Source organism: Salmo trutta, chromosome 4 (assembly GCF_901001165.1).
Source record: "Salmo trutta chromosome 4, fSalTru1.1, whole genome shotgun sequence".
Taxonomy (NCBI): Eukaryota; Metazoa; Chordata; class Actinopteri; order Salmoniformes; family Salmonidae; genus Salmo; species Salmo trutta.
This window is the reverse complement of record NC_042960.1, coordinates 72,655,095-72,677,965: the sequence shown is the minus strand read 5'-3', so window position 1 is coordinate 72,677,965 and position 22,871 is coordinate 72,655,095. Positions and strand designations below refer to the sequence as shown.

General features: G+C 39.5%; 1 protein-coding gene across 2 annotated transcripts in view; it reads right to left on the bottom strand.

Annotated features, from left to right (window-relative positions):
* Positions 1–2,190: 2,190 nt before the first annotated feature.
* LOC115192997 (SH2 domain-containing protein 7) overlaps positions 2,191–22,871 on the bottom strand; it is a 23,758-nt gene continuing 3,077 nt past the window's right edge. The window contains exons 1-6 of one of the 2 annotated variants that reach the window (XM_029751997.1): positions 16,571–18,005; positions 7,905–7,994; positions 6,776–6,941; positions 5,783–5,992; positions 4,747–5,466; positions 2,191–3,370 (exon numbers count right to left, since the gene is read on the bottom strand). In XM_029751997.1, coding sequence (XP_029607857.1) covers positions 3,332–3,370; positions 4,747–5,466; positions 5,783–5,992; positions 6,776–6,941; positions 7,905–7,994; positions 16,571–16,746 — 1,401 coding nt within the window. In that variant the 5' untranslated portion in view covers positions 16,747–18,005 and the 3' untranslated portion in view covers positions 2,191–3,331. Of the gene's footprint in view, positions 3,371–4,347; positions 5,467–5,782; positions 5,993–6,775; positions 6,942–7,904; positions 7,995–16,570; positions 18,006–22,871 lie in introns of those variants that run through there. The other variant, XM_029751996.1, reaches the window with a different exon arrangement.

The window sequence follows — 22,871 nt, the reverse complement described above, 5'->3', positions numbered from 1 at the left end:
ATATATATATATATATATATATATATATATATATATATATATATATATATATATATATATATATATAAAAATAATTGCCTGCAGCACAAATACAGTCACCAATGCTCAACAAACCTAACTAACTCTGCTGGGTGAGTGAAATGATCAGCGGGTTCAGAAGTATTCTGTCACTTGCAATCCTGTGGCTCAGTTGGTAGAGCATGGTGTGTGCAATGCCAGGGTTGTGGGTTCGATTCACACGGGGGGCCAGTAAATGAAATGTATTTATTCACTACTATAAGTCTGGATAAGAGCGTCTGCTAAAATGTAGAAGTAGCTAGCAAGAGAGCCAATTTTAGACAATTAGCGTTAACTTGGACGCTGGGACCAAGCCTACACCTCGGCCTGAACCCCCGAGAGAAGAAACGCAGTGAATTTCCGAACGCACCCTTAAAGACGACACCCGGAAGTTACGCACAGTTTGTGTTTTCATATTTCTATGGCAACGTAGCTATCATATAAACAAATGTTTTGTTCAAGTTGCTGCAGGGGGTGCAGAGCTGTTGGCCTGTGTAGGAGTGCACAGGTGGAAAGCATGGCCAGCCGTAGAAAAATGCTTATTGAAATTAGTGATTATTGTAGATTTATCAGTGGTGAAAGTATTTCCTAGCCTCAGTGCAGTGGGCAGTTGGGAGGAGGTGCTCTTATTCTCCATGGACTTTACAGTGTCCCAGAACTTTTTGGAATTAGTGCTACAGGATGCAAATTTCTGTTTGAAAAAGCTAGCCTTTCCTAACTGACTGTGTCTATTGGTTCCTGACTTCCCTGAAACGTTGCATATCACGGGGGCTATTCGATGCTAATGCAGAACACCACAGGATGTTTTGTGCTGGTTAAGGGCAGTCAAGTCTGAGGTGAACCAAGGACTACATCTGTTCTTAGTTCTACATTTTTTGATTGGGGCATGCTTATTTAAGATGAGGAAAGCACTTTTAAAGAGCAACCAGGCATCCTCTACTGACGGGATGAGGTCAATATCCTTCCAGGATACCCGGGCCAGGTCGATTAGAAAGGCCTGCTCGGTGAAGTGTTTTAGGAAACTTTTGTCAGTTATGAGAGGTGTTCGTTTGACCGCGGACCCATTACGGATGTAGGCATAATTTAAAAGTAGAAGCTCAAACTGTTTGGGCACAGACCTGGTTAGCATGACAGAACTCTGCAGGCTGTCTCTGCAGTAGATTGCAACTCCGCCCCCTTTGGCAGTTCTGTCTTGTCGAAAAATGTTGTAGTTGGGGATGGAAATTTCAGGATTTTTGGTGGCCTTCCTAAACCAGGATTCAGACACGGCTAGGACATCCGGGTTGGTGGAGTGTGCTAAAGCAGTGAATGAAATGCTTAGTTGGACTATCACTTGTTTTTCAACAGGACAATGACCCAACACACCTCCAGGCTGTGTAAGGGTTATTTGACCAAGATGGTGAGTGATGGAGTGCTGCATCAAATGACTTGGCTTCCACAATAACCTGACCTCATCCCAATTATTCCAGGTGAAGCTGGATTAAGACAATGCCAAGAGTGTGCAAAGCTGTCATCAAGGCAAAGGATGGCTACTTTGAGGATTCTCAAATATAAAATATATTTAGATTTGTTTAGCAATTTTTTGGTTACTACATGATTCCATATGTGTTATTTCGTAGTTTTTTACAATGTAGAAAATAGTAATAATAAAGGTTAATGTGTAATTCAACCATTAAATGCTTAGTATATGACATAATGCATCTATGCTCCCCCTTAATAAACAGGTTTGGATTCAAGTCATAAATTATATCTGAATGTATCTATGACCCCCCTTTATATCTGAATGTATCTATTTCCCCCCTTTATATCTGAATGTATCTATGTTCCCCCTTTATATCTGAATGTATCTATGTCCCCCCTTTATATCTGAATGTATCTATGTCCGCCCTTTATATCTGAATGTATCTATGTCCCCCTTTATATCTGAATGTATCTATTTCCCCCCTTTATATCTGAATGTATCTATTTCCCCCCTTTATATCTGAATGTATCTATGTTCCCCTTTATATCTGAATGTATCTATGTCCCCCCTTTATATCTGATTGTATCTATGTTCCCCCTTTATATCTGAATGTATCTATTTCCCCCCTTTATATCTGAATGTATTCACATGAAAACAAAGGCAAGTTATTATTCATTACTTTGTAGTTTATAAAAAATACCCAGCCACATTCGTGCAAAAGATAGAGTAGAGAAAATACATATTTTTTAATAAATAACATTAAAATAACTTTGATGTTTTCAACCTGCGTAGTGCCCAGCACATTGATTGATTGTGAGACAGCTCATAAATGGCTCAAAGTTCAGTTTGAATGACACCCTGCAAAAGTATTCAGAAATACAATCATGTGTGTGGTGTCCAGTAGTGTTGGGTTGATGGGATAGTTCACTGTGGTGTCCAGTGGTGTTGGGTTGATGGGATAGTTCACTGTGGTGTCCAGTAGTGTTGGGTTGATGGGATAGTTCACTGTGGTGTCCAGTGGTGTTGGGTTGATGGGATAGTTCACTGTGGTGTCCAGTGGTGTTGGGTTGATGGGATAGTTCACTGTGGTGTCCAGTGGTGTTGGGTTGATGGGATAGTTCACTGTGGTGTCCAGTAGTGTTGGGTTGATGGGATAGTTCACTGTGGTGTCCAGTGGTGTTGGGTTGATGGGATAGTTCACTGTGGTGTCCAGTGGTGTTGGGTTGATGGGATAGTTCACTGTGGTGTCCAGTAGTGTTGGGTTGATGGGATAGTTCACTGTGGTGTCCAGTGGTGTTGGGTTGATGGGATAGTTCACTGTCCAGTGGTGTTGGGTTGATGGGATAGTTCACTGTCCAGTAGTGTTGGGTTGATGGGATAGTTCACTGTGGTGTCCAGTGGTGTTGGGTTGATGGGATAGTTCACTGTCCAGTGGTGTTGGGTTGATGGGATAGTTCACTGTGGTGTCCAGTAGTGTTGGGTTGATGGGATAGTTCACTGTGGTGTCCAGTGGTGTTGGGTTGATGGGATAGTTCACTGTGGTGTCCAGTAGTGTTGGGTTGATGGGATAGTTCACTGTGGTGTCCAGTGGTGTTGGGTTGATGGGATAGTTCACTGTGGTGTCCAGTGGTGTTGGGTTGATGGGATAGTTCACTGTGGTGTCCAGTAGTGTTGGGTTGATGGGATAGTTCACTGTGGTGTCCAGTGGTGTTGGGTTGATGGGATAGTTCACTGTGGTGTCCAGTAGTGTTGGGTTGATGGGATAGTTCACTGTGGTGTCCAGTGGTGTTGGGTTGATGGGTTGCTTCTCCATTATTTCTTCTGTCTCTCAGGGAACAGCCATCTCCATTTCTCATTATACAGAAAGCAAAACAGTAAGTCATTATACAGGTGGAGGAACAGCCAGTCATTATACAGCTGGAGGAACAGTCAGTCATTATAGAGATGGAAGAACAGTCAGTCAGTCATTATGCAGCTGGAGGAACAGTCAGTCATTATGCAGCTGGAGGAACAGTCAGTCAGTCATTATACAGCTGAGGAACAGTCAGTAATTATACAGCTGGAGGAACAGTCAGTCATTATACAGCTGGAGGAACAGTCAGTCATTATGCAGCTGGAGGAACAGTCAGTCATTATACAGCTGAGGAACAGCCAGTCATTATACAGCTGGAGGAACAGTCAGTCATTATACAGCTGGAGGAACAGTCAGTCATTATACAGCTGGAGGAACAGTCAGTCAGTCATTATACAGCTGGAGGAACAGTCAGTCATTATGCAGCTGGAGGAACAGTCAGTCATTATACAGCTGGAGGAACAGCCAGTCAGTCATTATACAGTTGGAGGAACAGTCAGTCAGTCATTATACAGTTGGAGGAACAGTCAGTCATTATACAGCTGGAGGAACAGCCAGTCATTATACAGTTGGAGGAACAGTCAGTCAGTATACAGCTGGAGGAACAGTCAGTCATTATACAGCTGGAGGAACAGTCAGTCAGTCATTATACAGCTGGAGGAACAGTCAGTCATTATACAGCTGGAGGAACAGCGAGTCATTATACAGCTGGAGGAACAGTCAGTCAGTCATTATACAGTTGGAGGAACAGTCAGTCAGTCATTATACAGTTGGAGGAACAGTCAGTCATTATACAGCTGGAGGAACAGCCAGTCATTATACAGTTGGAGGAACAGTCAGTCAGTATACAGCTGGAGGAACAGTCAGTCATTATACAGCTGGAACATCAGACATCACATTCGAATCAGGTCTAGCAGTATATGACTGCCACTACCATGCTACCATTACCATGGATACGTCTGGATGCGGTACCCACCTTTATACCCCAAGATGAGGTTGTGTGTTTGGACCTGAGCTCCTCCACTGATTCATAGGTGTGGTTGTTAGCAGGTCTGGCTGATCCTTTCAGTCCTAACTCTGGTATGTGTTCATAAGGTCTGGCTGATCCTTTCAGTCCTAACTCTGGTATGTGTTCATAAGGTCTGGCTGATCCTTTCAGTCCTAACTCTGGTATGTGTTCATAAGGTCTGGCTGATCCTTTCAGTCCTAACTCTGGTATGTGTTCATAAGGTCTGGCTGATCCTTTCAGTCCTAACTCTGGTATGTGTTCATAAGGTCTGGCTGATCTTAACTCTGGTATCTGTTCGTAGGTGTCGTCCAGTAGGAGACGGAGGACCGGCTCACAAGGGACCTCAGCGTACAGACTGTTAGCTACCTCTTCCTCTTCCTGTGGTGATGATGTCATGGATGATGTCATGGGTCCTTCCTGGTCCCTGGGTCTACCTGCCAGTTGATACACGAGGGCAGGTATGGGGCTGTTACATAGATGTTCCAGACTGTGACTGATTATGGGAGGTCTCTTGGAAGTATCCTTGTGGTACCTCTGGTCCAGAAGGGAAGGTCCGGATGGGTAGCTCTGGTCCAGAAGGGAAGGTCCGGATGGGTAGCTCTGGTCCAGAAGGGAGGGGCTAGTGGTCCGTTTGGTGGGGTTGGGAGAGAGTCTTGGGGGGGTGAAAGAAGGTGGACTCAGCCTGTAGGAGTTATTGGCCCCCTCATCTGAGTCAAGATCCAGGTCCAGGAGAGGCAGAGACTTGCTCTTGCAGTCCAGCAGGCTGAGTAGCTCTGAGTAGACTGTGGCCCCTGGGCCTGGTCCAGGGGCTGAGGCAGGGCCTGGGGCTCTAGGTCTACCACTGGGGATGTCCCCCCTCTGAGGAGGAGTCTGATGTTGGGCTACAGGACCCAGGCCTTCAGCCCTTCCTTCTGGAGCTCTGGGTAGACCCTCCAGGCTCCTGGGTTGGGGATTCATGGCCTTGTGCTTCTCCAGCTGGGCATACAACACCCTTCTCTGAGCACTACCCTGTTGGTCATCCAGTGAACTGCACTTCAAAGGACAGGTTCTAGGCACAGGTGGTACTCTAGGTACAGTTGGCACTTCCTGGTTAGAGAGACATGAGGAGGTGATTTGGTTACACTCTGGTCAACTTTGAATCTGTATTTGCAATTGCCAGCAAGTAACCAAAACAAATCGGAAGGCCTGAGTTTTACAAAGAGGCCCTTTGACTTGACATCTGTTAGTTGAATGTTCTACCAACCCCCCTCTATAAAGCTATAGTGTTGTATGTTACAAGAAACCAGATGAAATAGGATTTTTTGTTTGTATGTGAACATTTTGATAAGCAGACTCACAATCCTATTACAGCGGGTTGCCTTACAATCGTTTCGTCGAATAAGCGTATTATTTGTACACTTGCCTCTGGTTTCCTGCTGCTTTTGGGAGGCAGTGTGGGAGGAAGAGGAAGAGGAGGAGGATGCTCTCCGGCGTTGTCACTAGAACTAGCCCTGGTCCAGTCACCCTGCCGGTCACTCTGTGAATCCCACAGGCTCCTCACAGCTCTCACACTGACCACCGGCTTCTCTCTGAGGTCAACTTTGATGATGTCATAGACTTCTCCTCTGGAAGACTGAATGAGTATGACATCATCAGTTTTACTAACAGGTACAGTGTATTTACTGATATACTGTATTCTGTAAACACCACCATTATAGCTGACGAAATGTATTTACTGATATACTGTATTCTGTAAACACCACCATTATAGCTGACGAGATGTATTTACTGATATACTGTATTCTGTAAACACCACCATTATAGCTGACAAGATGTATTTACTGATATACTGTATTCTGTAAACACCACCATTATAGCTGACAAGATGTATTTACTGATATACTGTATTCTGTAAACACCACCATTATAGCTGACAAGATGTATTTACTGATATACTGTATTCTGTAAACACCACCATTATAGCTGACAAGACACCTATTTGAACCAGTTAGACACACACTATCTTACAAAATGCCTTCTTGAATACCTTCTTGAATTCAAATGATAACATAAAGATTGTGTAGCTTGGTCCCAGATCTGTGAAGTTGGCAAGACAGCACAAATAGACCAGGCTAGAGACAGTCTCTCCTCACCTCTAGACAGGAGCAGATCAGGTACTCTCTGAAGGTTTAGGGTTAAACAACTGGTCTGGGACCAGGCTAGAGACAGTCTCTCCTCACCTCTAGACAGGAGCAGGTCAGGTACTCTCTGAAGGTTTAGGGTTAAACAACAGTTCTGGGACCAGGCTAGAGACAAAGTCTCTCCTCACCTCTAGACAGGAGCAGGTCAGGTACTCTCTGAAGGTTTAGGGTTAAACAACTGGTCTGGGACCAGGCTAGAGACAGTCTCTCCTCACCTCTAGACAGGAGCAGGTCAGGTACTCTCTGAAGGGCTCTATAGGGCTGGTCTTGTAGTGTTCTATCAGTTCTCCCAGGGTCTCATGCTCCTCTGTGTCTCCAGACACTATGAACTGGCCTGATTTACTCTGGTTGATTACAAAGTGTCTGCATCGATCACGGCCTCTGGAAGACAATAATAACACTGGTAAGTCCAGGGTATGCTGCTGTGTTCTACTGTGGTCCACTGTTATCTCTCCACTGTTATTGATATGGGAGGTATTATTGATACGGGAGGTATTATTGATATGTTATAGGGAGGTATTATTGATATGGGAGGTATTATTGATATGGGAGGTATTATTGATACGGGAGGTATTATTGATATGTTATAGGGAGGTATTATTGATACGGGAGGTATTATTGATATGTTATAGGGAGGTATGATTGATATGGGAGGTATTATTGATACGGGAGGTATTATTGATATGTTATAGGGAGGTATTATTGATATGGGAGGTATTATTGATATGTTATAGGGAGGTATTATTGATACGGGAGGTATTATTGATATGTTATAGGGAGGTATTATTGATATGGGAGGTATTATTGATATGTTATAGGGAGGTATTATTGATACGGGAGGTATTATTGATATGTTGTAGGGAGGTATTATTGATATGGGAGGTATTATTCATACGGGAGGTATTATTGATATGTTATAGGGAGGTATTATTGATATGGGAGGTATTATTGATACGGGAGGTATTATTGATATGTTATAGGGAGGTATTATTGATATGGGAGGTATTATTGATATGTTATAGGGAGGTATTATTGATACGGGAGGTATTATTGATATGTTATAGGGAGGTATTATTGATATGGGAGGTATTATTGATATGTTATAGGGAGGTATTATTGATACGGGAGGTATTATTGATATGTTATAGGGAGGTATTATTGATATGGGAGGTATTATTGATACGGGAGGTATTATTGATATGTTATAGGGAGGTATTATTGACACGGGAGGTATTATTGACCGCTGTGCCACTCGGGAACCCTGTTATCTCCACTGTTATCTTCACTGTTATCGCCACTGTTATCTCTGTTATCTAGGATAGAAGAACAACAACCAGAACGGACCTGTATGAAAGGATGTATCCCATGGCTTTGTCACTCAGTCGGATCAGGAAACAGCCCAGTTCCTTGTCTCTCAGCATCTCCTCAGCATCTCTACAGAACCATTAAAAAGCATTAAAAAGCAATATCAACCAATGAAAAAAATTATCCCTCAACCCTCATAAAGGTATTGTTGATATGTTATAGGGAGGTGTTATTGATATGGGAGATATTATTGATATGTTGTATGGAGGCATTATTGATATGTTATAGGGAGGTGTTATTGATATGGGAGATATTATTGATATGGGAGGTATTATTGATATGTTATATGGAGGTATTATTGATATGTTATAGGGAGGTATTATTGATATGGGAGATATTATTGATATGGGAGGTATTATTGATATGTTATATGGAGGTATTATTGATATGTTATAGGGAGGTATTATTGATATGGGAGATATTATTGATATGGGAGGTATTATTGATATGTTATAGGGAGGTATTATTTATATGGGAGATATTATTGATATGTTATAGGGAGGTATTATTGATATGGGAGATATTATTGATATGGGAGGTATTATTGATATGGGAGGTATTATTGATATCTTATATGGAGGTATTATTGATATGTTATAGGGAGGTATTATTGATATGGGAGATATTATTGCTATGGGAGGTATTATTGATATGGGAGGTATTATTGATATGGGAGGTATTATTGATATGGGAGTTATTATTGATATGGGAGGTATTATTGATATGTTATAGGGAGGTATTATTGATATGGGAGATATTATTGAGGGAGGTATTATTGATATGGGAGATATTATTGATATGGGAGGTATTATTGATATGTTATAGGGAGATATTATTGATATGGGAGGTATTATTGATATGTAATAGGGAGGTATTATTGATATGGGAGGTATTATTGATATGGGAGGTATTATTGATATGTTATAGGGAGGTATTATTGATATGGGAGGTATTATTGATATGTAATAGAGAGGTTTTATTGATATGTAATAGGGAGATATTATTGATATGGGAGGTATTATTGATATGGGAGGTATTATTGATATTTTATAGGGAGGTTTTATTGATATGTAATAGGGAGATATTATTGATATGGGAGGTATTATTGATATGGTAGGTATTATTGATATGTTATAGGGAGGTATTATTGATATGGGAGGTATTATTGATATGTAATAGGGAGGTATTATTGATATGGGAGGTATTATTGATATGGGAGGTATTATTGATATGTTATAGGGAGGTATTATTGATATGGGAGGTATTATTGATATGTAATAGAGAGGTTTTATTGATATGTTATAGGGAGGTATTATTGATATGGGAGATATTATTGATATTTTATAGGGAGGTTTTCTTGATATGTAATAGGGAGGTTTTATTGATATGTAATAGGGAGATATTATTGATATGGGAGGTATTATTGATATGGGAGGTATTATTGATATTTTATAGGGAGGTATTATTGATATGGGAGGTATTATTGATATGTAATAGGGAGGTATTATTGATATGGGAGGTATTATTGATATGGGAGATATTATTGATATGTTATAGGGAGGTATTATTGATATGGGAGGTATTGTTGATATGTAATAGGGAGGTATTATTGATATGTAATAGGGAGGTTTTATTGATATGTTATAGGGAGATATTATTGATATGGGAGGTATTATTGATATGGGAGGTATTATTGATATGGGAGGTATTATTGAAATCTTATAGGGAGGTATTATTGATATGTTATAGGGAAGTATTATTGATATGGGAGGTATTATTGATATGGGAGGTATTATTGATATGGGAGGTATTATTGATATATTATAGGGAGGTATTATTGATATGGGAGGTATTGTTGATATGTAATAGGGAGTTATTATTGATATGGGAGATATTATTGATATGTAATAGAGAGGTTTTATTGATATGTTGTAGGGAGGTATTATTGATATGGGAGGTATTATTGATATGTAATAGAGAGGTTTTATTGATATGTTGTAGGTAGGTATTATTGATATGGGAGGTATTATTGATATGTTATAGGGAGGTATTATTGATATGGGAGGTATTATTGATATGGGAGGTATTATTGATATGGGAGGTGTTATTGATATGGGAGGTATTATTGATATGGGAGGTATTATTGATATGGGAGGTATTATTGATATGTTATAGGGAGGTTTTATTGATATAGGAGGTATTATTGATATGTTATAGGGAGGTATTATTGATATGTTATAGGGAGGTATTATTGATATGGGAGGTATTATTGATATGGGAGGTATTATTGATATGTTATAGGGAGGTATTATTGATATGGGAGGTATTATTGATATGGGAGGTATTATTGATATGGGAGTTATTATTGATATGTTATAGTGAGGTTTTATTGATATAGGAGGTATTATTGATATGGGAGGTATTATTGATATGGGAGGTATTATTGATATGGGAGGTATTATTGATATGTTATAGGGAGGTTTTATTGATATGTTGTAGGGAGGTATTATTGATATGGGAGAATTATTGATATGGGAGGTATTATTGATATGTTATAGGGAGGTATTATTGATATGGGAGGTATTATTGATATGGGAGGTTTTATTGATATGTTATAGGGAGGTGTTATTGATATGTTATAGGGAGGTATTATTATTGATATGGGAGGTATTATTGAGGGAGGTATTATTGATATGGGAGGTATTATTGATTTGTTATAGGGAGGTATTATTGAGGGAGGTATTATTGAAATGGGAGGTATTATTGATATGTTATAGGGAGGTTTTATTGATAAGTAATAGGGAGGTTTTATTGATATGTTGTAGGGAGGTATTATTGATATGGGAGGTAGTATTGATATGGGAGGTATTATTGATATGGGAGGTATTATTGATATGGGAGGTATTATTGATTTGGGAGGTATTATTGATATGGGAGGTATTATTGATATGTTATAGGGAGGTATTATTGATATGGGAGGTATTATTGATATGGGAGATAGTATTGATATGTTATAGGGAGGTATTATTGATATGGGAGATAGTATTGATATGGGAGGTATTATTGATATGGGAGGTATTATTGATATGGGAGGCGTTATTGATATGGGAGGTATTATTGATATGGGAGGTATTATTGATATGGGAGGTATTATTGATATGTTATAGGGAGGTATTATTGATATGGGAGGTATTATTGATATGGGAGGTAGTATTGATATGTTATAGGGAGGTATTATTGATATGGGAGGTAGTATTGATATGGGAGAAGTTATTGATATGGGAGGTATTATTGATATGGGAGGTGTTATTGATATGGGAGGTATTATTGATATGGTATACGGAGGTATTATTGATATGGGAGGTGTATTGATATGCTATAGGGAGGTTTTTAGTTGATATTTTGTAGGGAGGTTTATTGATATGTTATAGGGAGGTATTATTGAAATGGGAGGTATTACTGATATGTAATAGGGAGGTTTTTGTTGATATGATGTAGGGAGGTATTATTGATATGGTAGGTATTATTGATATGGGAGGTATTATTGATATGGGAGGTATTATTGATATGTTATAGTAAGGTATTATTGATGTTGTAGGGAGGTCTTATTGATATGGGAGGTAGTATTGATATGTAATAAGGAGGTTTTTAGTTGATAGGTTGTAGGGAGGTCTATTGATATGGGAAGTATTATTGATATGGGAGGTATTATTGATATGTTATATGGAGGTATTATTGATATGGGAGGTATAATTGATATGTAATAGGGAAGTATTAATGTTGTAGGGAGGTATTATTGATATGTTATAGGGAAGTATTATTGATATGTTATAGGGAGGTTTTATTGATATAGGAGGTATTATTGATATGGGAGGTATTATTGATATGGGAGGTATTATTGATATGTTATAGGGAGGTATTATTGATATGTAATAGGGAGGTTTTATTGATATGTTGTAGGGAGGAATTATTGATATGGGAGGTATTATTGATATGTTATAGGGAGGTATTATTGATATGGGAGGTATTATTGATATGGGAGGTTTTATTGATATGTTATAGGGAGGTGTTATTGATATGTTATAAGGAGGTATTATTATTGATATGGGAGGTATTATTGATATGGGAGGTATTATTGAGGGAGATATTATTGATATGGGAGGTATTATTGATATGTTATAGGGAGGTATTATTGAGGGAGGTATTATTGAAATGGGAGGTTTTATTGATATGTTGTAGGGAGGTATTATTGATATGGGAGGTATTATTGATATGGGAGGTATTATTGATATGGGAGGTATTATTGATATGGGAGACATTATTGATATGTTATAGGGAGGTATTATTGATATGGGAGGTATTATTGATATGGGAGGTAGTATTGATATGTTATAGGGAGGTATTATTGATATGGGAGTTAGTATTGATATAGGAGGTATTATTGATATGGGAGGTATTATTGATATGGGAGGTGTTATTGATATGGGAGCTATTATTGATATGTTATAGGGAGGTATTATTGATATGGGAGGTATTATTGATATGGGAGGTATTATTTATATGTTATAGGGAGGTTTTTAGTTGATATTTCGTAGGGAGGTATTATTGATATGTTATAGGGAGGTATTATTGATATGGGAGGTATTATTGATATGGGAGGTAGTATTGATATGTTATAGGGAGGTATTATTGATATGGGAGGTAGTATTGATATGGGAGGTGTTATTGATATGGGAGGTATTATTGATATGTTATAGGGAGGTATTATTGATATGCGAGGTGTATTGATATGCTATAGGGAGGTTTTTAGTTGATATTTTGTAGGGAGGTTTATTGATATGTTATAGGGAGGTATTATTGATATGGGAGGTATTATTGATATGTAATAGGGAGGTTTTTAGTTGATATGTTGTAGGGAGGTATTATTGATATGGTAGGTATTATTGATATGGGAGGTATTATTGATATGGGAGGTATTATTGATATGTTATAGGGAGGTATTATTGATGTTGTAGGGAGGTATTATTGATATGGGAGGTATTATTGATATGTAATAAGGAGGTTTTTAGTTGATAGGTTGTAGGGAGGTATTATTGATATGGGAAGTATTATTGATATGGGAGGTATAATTGATTTGTAATAGGGAGGTATTATTGATATGGGAGGTATTATTGATATGTAATAGGGAGGTTTTTAGTTGATATGTAATAGGGAGGTGTTATTGATATGGGAGGTAGTATTGATATGGGAGGTAGTATTGATATGGGAGGTATTATTGATATGGGAGGTGTTATTGATATGTTATATGGAGGTATCATTGATATGGGGGGTATAATTGATATGTAATAGGGAAGTATTAATGTTGTAGGGAGGTATTATTGATATGTTATAGGGAAGTATTATTGATATGTTATAGGGAGGTTTTATTGATATAGGAGGTATTATTGATATGGGAGGTATTATTGATATGTAAGGTATTATTGATATGTTATAGGGAGGTATTATTGATATGGGAGGTATTATTGATATGGGAGGTTTTATTGATATGTTATAGGGAGGTGTTATTGATATGTTATAGGGAGGTATTATTATTGATATGGGAGGTATTATTGAGGGAGATATTATTGATATGGGAGGTATTATTGATATGTTATAGGGAGGTATTATTGAAATGGGAGGTTTTATTGATATGTTGTAGGGAGGTATTATTGATATGGGAGGTAGTATTGATATGGGAGGTAGTATTGATATGGGAGGTATTATTGATATGGGAGGTATTATTGATATGGGAGACATTATTGATATGTTATAGGGAGGTATTATTGATATGGGAGGTATTATTGATATGGGAGGTAGTATTGATATGTTATAGGGAGGTATTATTGATATGGGAGTTAGTATTGATATGGGAGGTATTATTGATATGGGAGGTGTTATTGATATGGGAGCTATTATTGATATGTTATAGGGAGGTATTATTGATATGGGAGGTATTATTGATATGGGAGGTATTATTTATATGTTATAGGGAGGTTTTTAGTTTATATTTTGTAGCGAGGTATTATTGATATGTTGTAGGGAGGTATTATTGATATGGGAGGTATTATTGATTTGTTATAGGGAGGTATTATTGATGTTGTAGGGAGGTATTATTGATATGGGAGGTATTATTGATATTTCATTTCATTTACGTCATTTAGCAGACGCTCTTATCCAGAGCGACTTACAGTAGTGAATGCATACATTTCATACAATTTCATACATTTTTTCATACAATTTTTTTTTTTTTTCTGTGCTGGCCCCCCGTGGGAATCGAACCCACAACCCTGGTGTTGCAAACACCATGCTCTACCAACTGAGCTACAGGGAAGGTTGATATGGGTGGTATTATTGATATGGGAAGTATTATTGATGTTGTAGGGAGGTGTTATTGATATGGGAGGTATTATTGATATGGGAGGTATTATTGATATGGGACGTATTATTGATATGGGAGGTAGTATTGATATGTTATAGGGAGGTATTATTGATATGGGAGGTAGTATTGATATGGGAGGTGTTATTGATATGGGAGGTATTATTGATATGTTATAGGGAGGTATTATTGATATGCGAGGTGTATTGATATGCTATAGGGAGGTTTTTAGTTGATATTTTGTAGGGAGGTTTATTGATATGTTATAGGGAGGTATTATTGATATGGGAGGTATTATTGATATGTAATAGGGAGGTTTTTAGTTGATATGTTGTAGGGAGGTATTATTGATATGGTAGGTATTATTGATATGGGAGGTATTATTGATATGTTATAGGGAGGTATTATTGATGTTGTAGGGAGGTATTATTGATATGGGAGGTATTATTGATATGCAATAAGGAGGTTTTTAGTTGATAGGTTGTAGGGAGGTATTATTGATATGGGAAGTATTATTGATATGGGAGGTATAATTGATTTGTAATAGGGAGGTATTATTGATATGGGAGGTATTATTGATATGTAATAGGGAGGTTTTTAGTTGATATGTAATAGGGAGGTGTTATTGATATGGGAGGTATTATTGATATGGGAGGTGTTATTGATATGTTATATGGAGGTATCATTGATATGGGGGGTATAATTGATATGTAATAGGGAAGTATTAATGTTGTAGGGAGGTATTATTGATATGTTATAGGGAAGTATTATTGATATGTTATAGGGAGGTTTTATTGATATAGGAGGTATTATTGATATGGGAGGTATTATTGATATGTAAGGTATTATTGATATGTTATAGGGAGGTATTATTGATATGGGAGGTATTATTGATATGGGAGGTTTTATTGATATGTTATAGGGAGGTGTTATTGATATGTTATAGGGAGGTATTATTATTGATATGGGAGGTATTATTGAGGGAGATATTATTGATATGGGAGGTATTATTGATATGTTATAGGGAGGTATTATTGAGGGAGATATTATTGAAATGGGAGGTTTTATTGATATGTTGTAGGGAGGTATTATTGATATGGGAGGTAGTATTGATATGGGAGGTATTATTGATATGGGAGGTATTATTGATATGGGAGACATTATTGATATGTTATAGGGAGGTATTATTGATATGGGAGGTATTATTGATATGGGAGCTATTATTGATATGTTATAGGGAGGTATTATTGATATGGGAGGTATTATTTATATGTTATAGGGAGGTTTTTAGTTTATATTTTGTAGGGAGGTATTATTGATATGTTGTAGGGAGGTATTATTGATATGGGAGGTATTATTGATATGGGAGGTATTATTGATATGTTATAGGGAGGTATTATTGATGTTGTAGGGAGGTATTATTGATATGGGAGGTATTATTGATATTTCATTTCATTTCATTTAGCAGACGCTCTTATCCAGAGCGACTTACAGTAGTGAATGCATACATTTCATACAATTTCATACATTTTGTCATACAATTTTTTTTTTTTTTCCTGTGCTGGCCCCCCGTGGGAATCGAACCCACAACCCTGGTGTTGCAAACACCATGCTCTACCAACTGAGCTACAGGGAAGGTTGATATGGGTGGTATTATTGATATGGGAAGTATTATTGATGTTGTAGGGAGGTGTTATTGATATGGGAGGTATTATTGATATGGGAGGTATTATTGATATGGGACGTATTATTGATATGGGAGGTATTATTGATTTGTAATAGGGAGCTATTATTGATATGGGAGGTATTATTGATATGTAATAGGGAGGTATTATTGATATGGGAGGTATTATTGATATGGGAGGTATTATTGATATAGGAGGTGTTATTGATATGTTATAGGGAGGTATTATTGAAATCTACATCTCACAAACACAATGACTAAAAAAATCACAAACAGAAGGTAGCGATAATTCCAGAAAACACTGGAAAGGAAATGAATGCACCTTGGCTCATTTAATAGAGTTCAAAGTTCGTTATTCCAAATTAAAATATAAATCATAAATCCTTGCAGGTGCTTGAAAAGGAATCATTCTGTGAGCCACCCCCCTAAAAACACCTATCGTCGTGCTGGCATGCACTACACTGCACTTCACAAAACAGAAATGATTTGCCAATCAATCTCCAATACAATCAATCTCTCAATAGACCTGTATGTAGAAGTACTTACCTTCTGGTGATGAATCCTTCGAACCAGGAGGGGAAATTTCCTTCATGGAGGATGAGAGAAGCTTGAGTCTCCTCGAACCACTTCAGGGCCATCTCTCTGTGCCTGCACCCTGTCCCAAGACTCCCCTCTGTCCCCTGGTCCTGCTGGGACTCCACCGCCGGCAGCCTCTGGTCCATCCTGACCTGGTCCTGTCCACCCCACACCAAGCAGGACAGCAGTCAGCACAGATGAGAACAATGAGCAGAGATAACCTAATCCTAACCCAAGCATAGATCTAATGTTAACCTAATCCTAACCCAAGCATAGACCTAATGTTAGCCTAATCCTAAACCAAGCATAGACCTAATGTTAACCTAATCCTAACCCAAGCATAGACCTAATGTTAACCTAATCCTAAACCAAGCATAGACCTAATGTTAACCTAATCCTAACCCAAGCATAGACCTAATGTTAACCTAATCCTAAACCAAGCATAGACCTAATGTTAATCCTAAACCAAGCATAGACCTAATCTTAACCTAATCTTAACCCAAGCATAGACCTAATGTTAACCTAATCCTAACCCAAGCATAGACCTAATGTTAATCCTAAACCAAGCATACACCTAATGTTAACCTAATCCTAACCCAAGCATAGACCTAATGTTAACCTAATCCTAAACCAAGCATAGACCTAATGTTAGCCTAATCCTAACCCAAGCATAGACCTAATGTTAACCTAATCCTAACCCAAGCATAGACCTAATGTTAACCTAATCCTAACCCAAGCATAGACCTAATGTTAACCTAATCCTAAACCAAGCATAGACCTAATGTTAACCTAATCCTAACCCAAGCATAGACCTAATGTTAGCCTAATCTTAACCCAAGCATAGACCTAATGTTAACCTAATCCTAACCCAAGCATAGACCTAATGTTAATCCTAAACCAAGCATAGACCTAATGTTAACCTAATCCTAACCCAAGCATAGACCTAATGTTAACCTAATCCTAAACCAAGCATAGACCTAATGTTAGCCTAATCCTAACCCAAGCATAGACCTAATGTTAACCTAATCCTAACCCAAGCATAGACCTAATGTTAACCTAATCCTAAACCAAGCATAGACCTAATGTTAACCTAATCCTAACCCAAGCATAGACCTAATGTTAGCCTAATCCTAACCCAAGCATAGACCTAATGTTAACCTAATCCTAACCCAAGCATAGACCTAATGTTAGCCTAATCCTAACCCAAGCATAGACCTAATGTTAACCTAATCCTAACCCAAGCATAGACCTAATGTTAGCCTAATCCTAACCCAAGCATAGACCTAATGTTAACCTAATCCTAACCCAAGCATAGACCTAATGTTAGCCTAATCCTAACCCAAGCATAGACCTAATGTTAGCCTACTCCTAACCAGTGGAACTGTCAGTGCAGTGAGGCTGCAGGTTGAAGGGCGGCAGACTGATTTGCCTATTTTCCGTTAGACGTCACCCTGAGAGCGAGGCCAGCTGAAAGTGTCCATTGTTCCAGTTTATCTTCCCTGGTTACTGTATTACTCTCACTGCCTGTTAATACTGGTCAGGATCAGGACATTAAGATAACCCACTGCCTGTTAATACTGGTCAGGATCAGGACGTTAAGATAACCCACTGCCTGTTAATACTGGTCAGGATCAGGACATTAAGATAACCCACTGCCTGTTAATACTGGTCAGGATCAGGACAGATAACCCACTGCCTGTTAATACTGGTCAGGATCAGGACATTAAGATAACCCACTGCCTGTTAATACTGGTCAGGATCAGGACATTAAGATAACCCACTGCCTGTTAATACTGGTCAGGATCAGGACATTAAGATAACCCACTGCCTGTTAATACTGGTCAGGATCAGGACATTAAGATAACCCACTGCCTGTTAATACTGGTCAGGATCAGGACATTAAGATAACCCACTGCCTGTTAATACTGGTCAGGATCAGGACAGATAACCCACTGCCTGTTAATACTGGTCAGGATCAGGACAGATAACCCACTGCCTGTTAATACTGGTCAGGATCAGGACATTAAGATAACCCACTGCCTGTTAATACTGGTCAGGATCAGGACATTAAGATAACCCACTGCCTGTTAATACTGGTCAGGATCAGGACATTAAGATAACCCACTGCCTGTTAATACTGGTCAGGATCAGGACATTAAGATAACCCACTGTCTGTTAATACTGGTCAGGATCAGGACGTTAAGATAACCCACTGCCTGTTAATACTGGTCAGGATCAGGACAGATAACCCACTGCCTGTTAATACTGGTCAGGATCAGGACATTAAGATAACCCACTGCCTGTTAATACTGGTCAGGATCAGGACATTAAGATAACCCACTGCCTGTTAATACTGGTCAGGATCAGGACAGATAACCCACTGCCTGTTAATACTGGTCAGGATCAGGACATTAAGATAACCCACTGCCTGTTAATACTGGTCAGGATCAGGACAGATAACCCACTGCCTGTTAATACTGGTCAGGATCAGGACAGATAACCCACTGCCTGTTAATACTGGTCAGGATCAGGACAGATAACCCACTGCCTGTTAATACTGGTCAGGATCAGGACATTAAGATAACCCACTGCCTGTTAATACTGGTCAGGATCAGGACATTAAGATAACCCACTGCCTGTTAATACTGGTCAGGATCAGGAAAGATAACCCACCACCTGTTAATACTGGTCAGGATCAGGACAGATAACCCACTGCCTGTTAATACTGGTCAGGATCAGGACATTAAGATAACCCACTGCCTGTTAATACTGGTCAGGATCAGGACATTAAGATAACCCACTGCCTGTTAATACTGGTCAGGATCAGGACATTAAGATAACCCACTGCCTGTTAATACTGGTCAGGATCAGGACGTTAAGATAACCCACTGCCTGTTAATACTGGTCAGGATCAGGACAGATAACCCACTGCCTGTTAATACTGGTCAGGATCAGGACATTAAGATAACCCACTGCCTGTTAATACTGGTCAGGATCAGGACATTAAGATAACCCACTGCCTGTTAATACTGGTCAGGATCAGGACATTAAGATAACCCACTGCCTGTTAATACTGGTCAGGATCAGGACAGATAACCCACTGCCTGTTAATACTGGTCAGGATCAGGACGTTAAGATAACCCACTGCCTGTTAATACTGGTCAGGATCAGGACAGATAACCCACTGCCTGTTAATACTGGTCAGGATCAGGACGTTAAGATAACCCACTGCCTGTTAATACTGGTCAGGATCAGGACATTAAGATAACCCACTGCCTGTTAATACTGGTCAGTATCAGGACAGATAACCCACTGCCTGTTAATACTGGTCAGGATCAGGACATTAAGATAACCCACTGCCTGTTAATACTGGTCAGGATCAGGACATTAAGATAACCCACTGCCTGTTAATACTGGTCAGGATCAGGACAGATAACCCACTGCCTGTTAATACTGGTCAGGATCAGGACAGATAACCCACTGCTGTAACGTTCGGCGTCTGTTGACGAGGAAGCGGACCAAAACGCAGCTGGGAGCAAATACATGTTTATTCAACACACTAGAATTAAACATGTACACATAATCAAGAAAAAACTGCCAATACGTTACGTGCTCAAATGACGAGACAACACCCCACAAACAGCGTGGGGAAAACAGCACTTAAATGTGATCCCAATCAGAGACAATTAGCGACAGCTGTCTCTGATTGGGAATCGACAGAACCCAACCTAGAATTTCCCACCTAGAGCCTACACAAGGCTAAAACGTAAACAAAACAAAAACCAAGGAAAAATACCTAACATGACACACCCTGACCCAATATCCCCGAGTTCACCTGGTCAAGGCGTGACAACTGCCTGTTAATACTGGTCAGGATCAGGACGTTAAGATAACCCACTGCCTGTTAATACTGGTCAGGATCAGGACAGATAACCCACTGCCTGTTAATTCTGGTCAGGATCAGGACAGGTAACCCACTGCCTGTTAATACTGGTTAGGATCAGGACATTAAGATAACCCACTGCCTGTTAATACTGGTCAGGATCAGGACAGATAACCCACTGCCTGTTAATACTGGTCAGGATCAGGACATTAAGATAACCCACTGCCTGTTAATACTGGTCAGGATCAGGACATTAAGATAACCCACTGCCTGTTAATACTGGTCAGGATCAGGACATTAAGATAACCCACTGCCTGTTAATACTGGTCAGGATCAGGACGTTAAGATAACCCACTGCCTGTTAATACTGGTCAGGATCAGGACAGATAACCCACTGCCTGTTAATACTGGTCAGGATCAGGACAGATAACCCACTGCCTGTTAATACTGGTCAGGATCAGGACATTAAGATAACCCACTGCCTGTTAATACTGGTCAGGATCAGGACAGATAACCCACTGCCTGTTAATACTGGTCAGGATCAGGACAGATAACCCACTGCCTGTTAATACTGGTCAGGATCAGGACATTAAGATAACCCACTGCCTGTTAATACTGGTCAGGATCAGGACAGATAACCCACTGCCTGTTAATACTGGTCAGGATCAGGACAGATAACCCACTGCCTGTTAATACTGGTCAGGATCAGGACGTTAAGATAACCCACTGCCTGTTAATACTGGTCAGGATCAGGACATTAAGATAACCCACTGCCTGTTAATACTGGTCAGGATCAGGACATTAAGATAACCCACTGCCTGTTAATACTGGTTAGGATCAGGACATTAAGATAACCCACTGCCTGTTAATACTGGTCAGGATCAGGACAGATAACCCACTGCCTGTTAATACTGGTCAGGATCAGGACATTAAGATAACCCACTGCCTGTTAATACTGGTCAGGATCAGGACATTAAGATAACCCACTGCCTGTTAATACTGGTCAGGATCAGGACATTAAGATAACCCACTGCCTGTTAATACTGGTCAGGATCAGGACAGATAACCCACTGCCTGTTAATACTGGTCAGGATCAGGACATTAAGATAACCCACTGCCTGTTAATACTGGTCAGGATCAGGACAGATAACCCACTGCCTGTTAATACTGGTCAGGATCAGGACAGATAACCCACTGCCTGTTAAAACTGGTCAGGATCAGGACAGATAACCCACTGCCTGTTAATACTGGTCAGGATCAGGACATTAAGATAACCCACTGCCTGTTAATACTGGTCAGGATCAGGACATTAAGATAACCCACTGCCTGTTAATACTGGTCAGGATCAGGAAAGATAACCCACCACCTGTTAATACTGGTCAGGATCAGGACAGATAACCCACTGCCTGTTAATACTGGTCAGGATCAGGACATTAAGATAACCCACTGCCTTTTAATACTGGTCAGGATCAGGACATTAAGATAACCCACTGCCTGTTAATACTGGTCAGGATCAGGACATTAAGATAACCCACTGCCTGTTAATACTGGTCAGGATCAGGACAGATAACCCACTGCCTGTTAATACTGGTCAGGATCAGGACATTAAGATAACCCACTGCCTGTTAATACTGGTCAGGATCAGGACATTAAGATAACCCACTGCCTGTTAATACTGGTCAGGATCAGGACAGATAACCCACTGCCTGTTAATACTGGTCAGGATCAGGACAGATAACCCACTGCCTGTTAATACTGGTCAGGATCAGGACAGATAACCCACTGCCTGTTAATACTGGTCAGGATCAGGACATTAAGATAACCCACTGCCTGTTAATACTGGTCAGGATCAGGACATTAAGATAACCCACTGCCTGTTAATACTGGTCAGGATCAGGACATTAAGATAACCCACTGCCTGTTAATACTGGTCAGGATCAGGACATTAAGATAACCCACTGCCTGTTAATACTGGTCAGGATCAGGACAGATAACCCACTGCCTGTTAACACTGGTCAGGATCAGGACAGATAACCCACTGCCTGTTAATACTGGTCAGGATCAGGACATTAAGATAACCCACTGCCTGTTAATACTGGTCAGGATCAGGACAGATAACCCACTGCCTGTTAATACTGGTCAGGATCAGGACAGATAACCCACTGCCTGTTAATACTGGTCAGGATCAGGACGTTAAGATAACCCGCTGCCTGTTAATACTGGTCAGGATCAGGAAAGATAACCCACTGCCTGTTAATACTGGTCAGGATCAGGACAGATAACCCACTGCCTGTTAATACTGGTCAGGATCAGGACAAATAACCCACTGCCTGTTAATACTGGTCAGGATCAGGACATTAAGATAACCCACTGCCTGTTAATACTGGT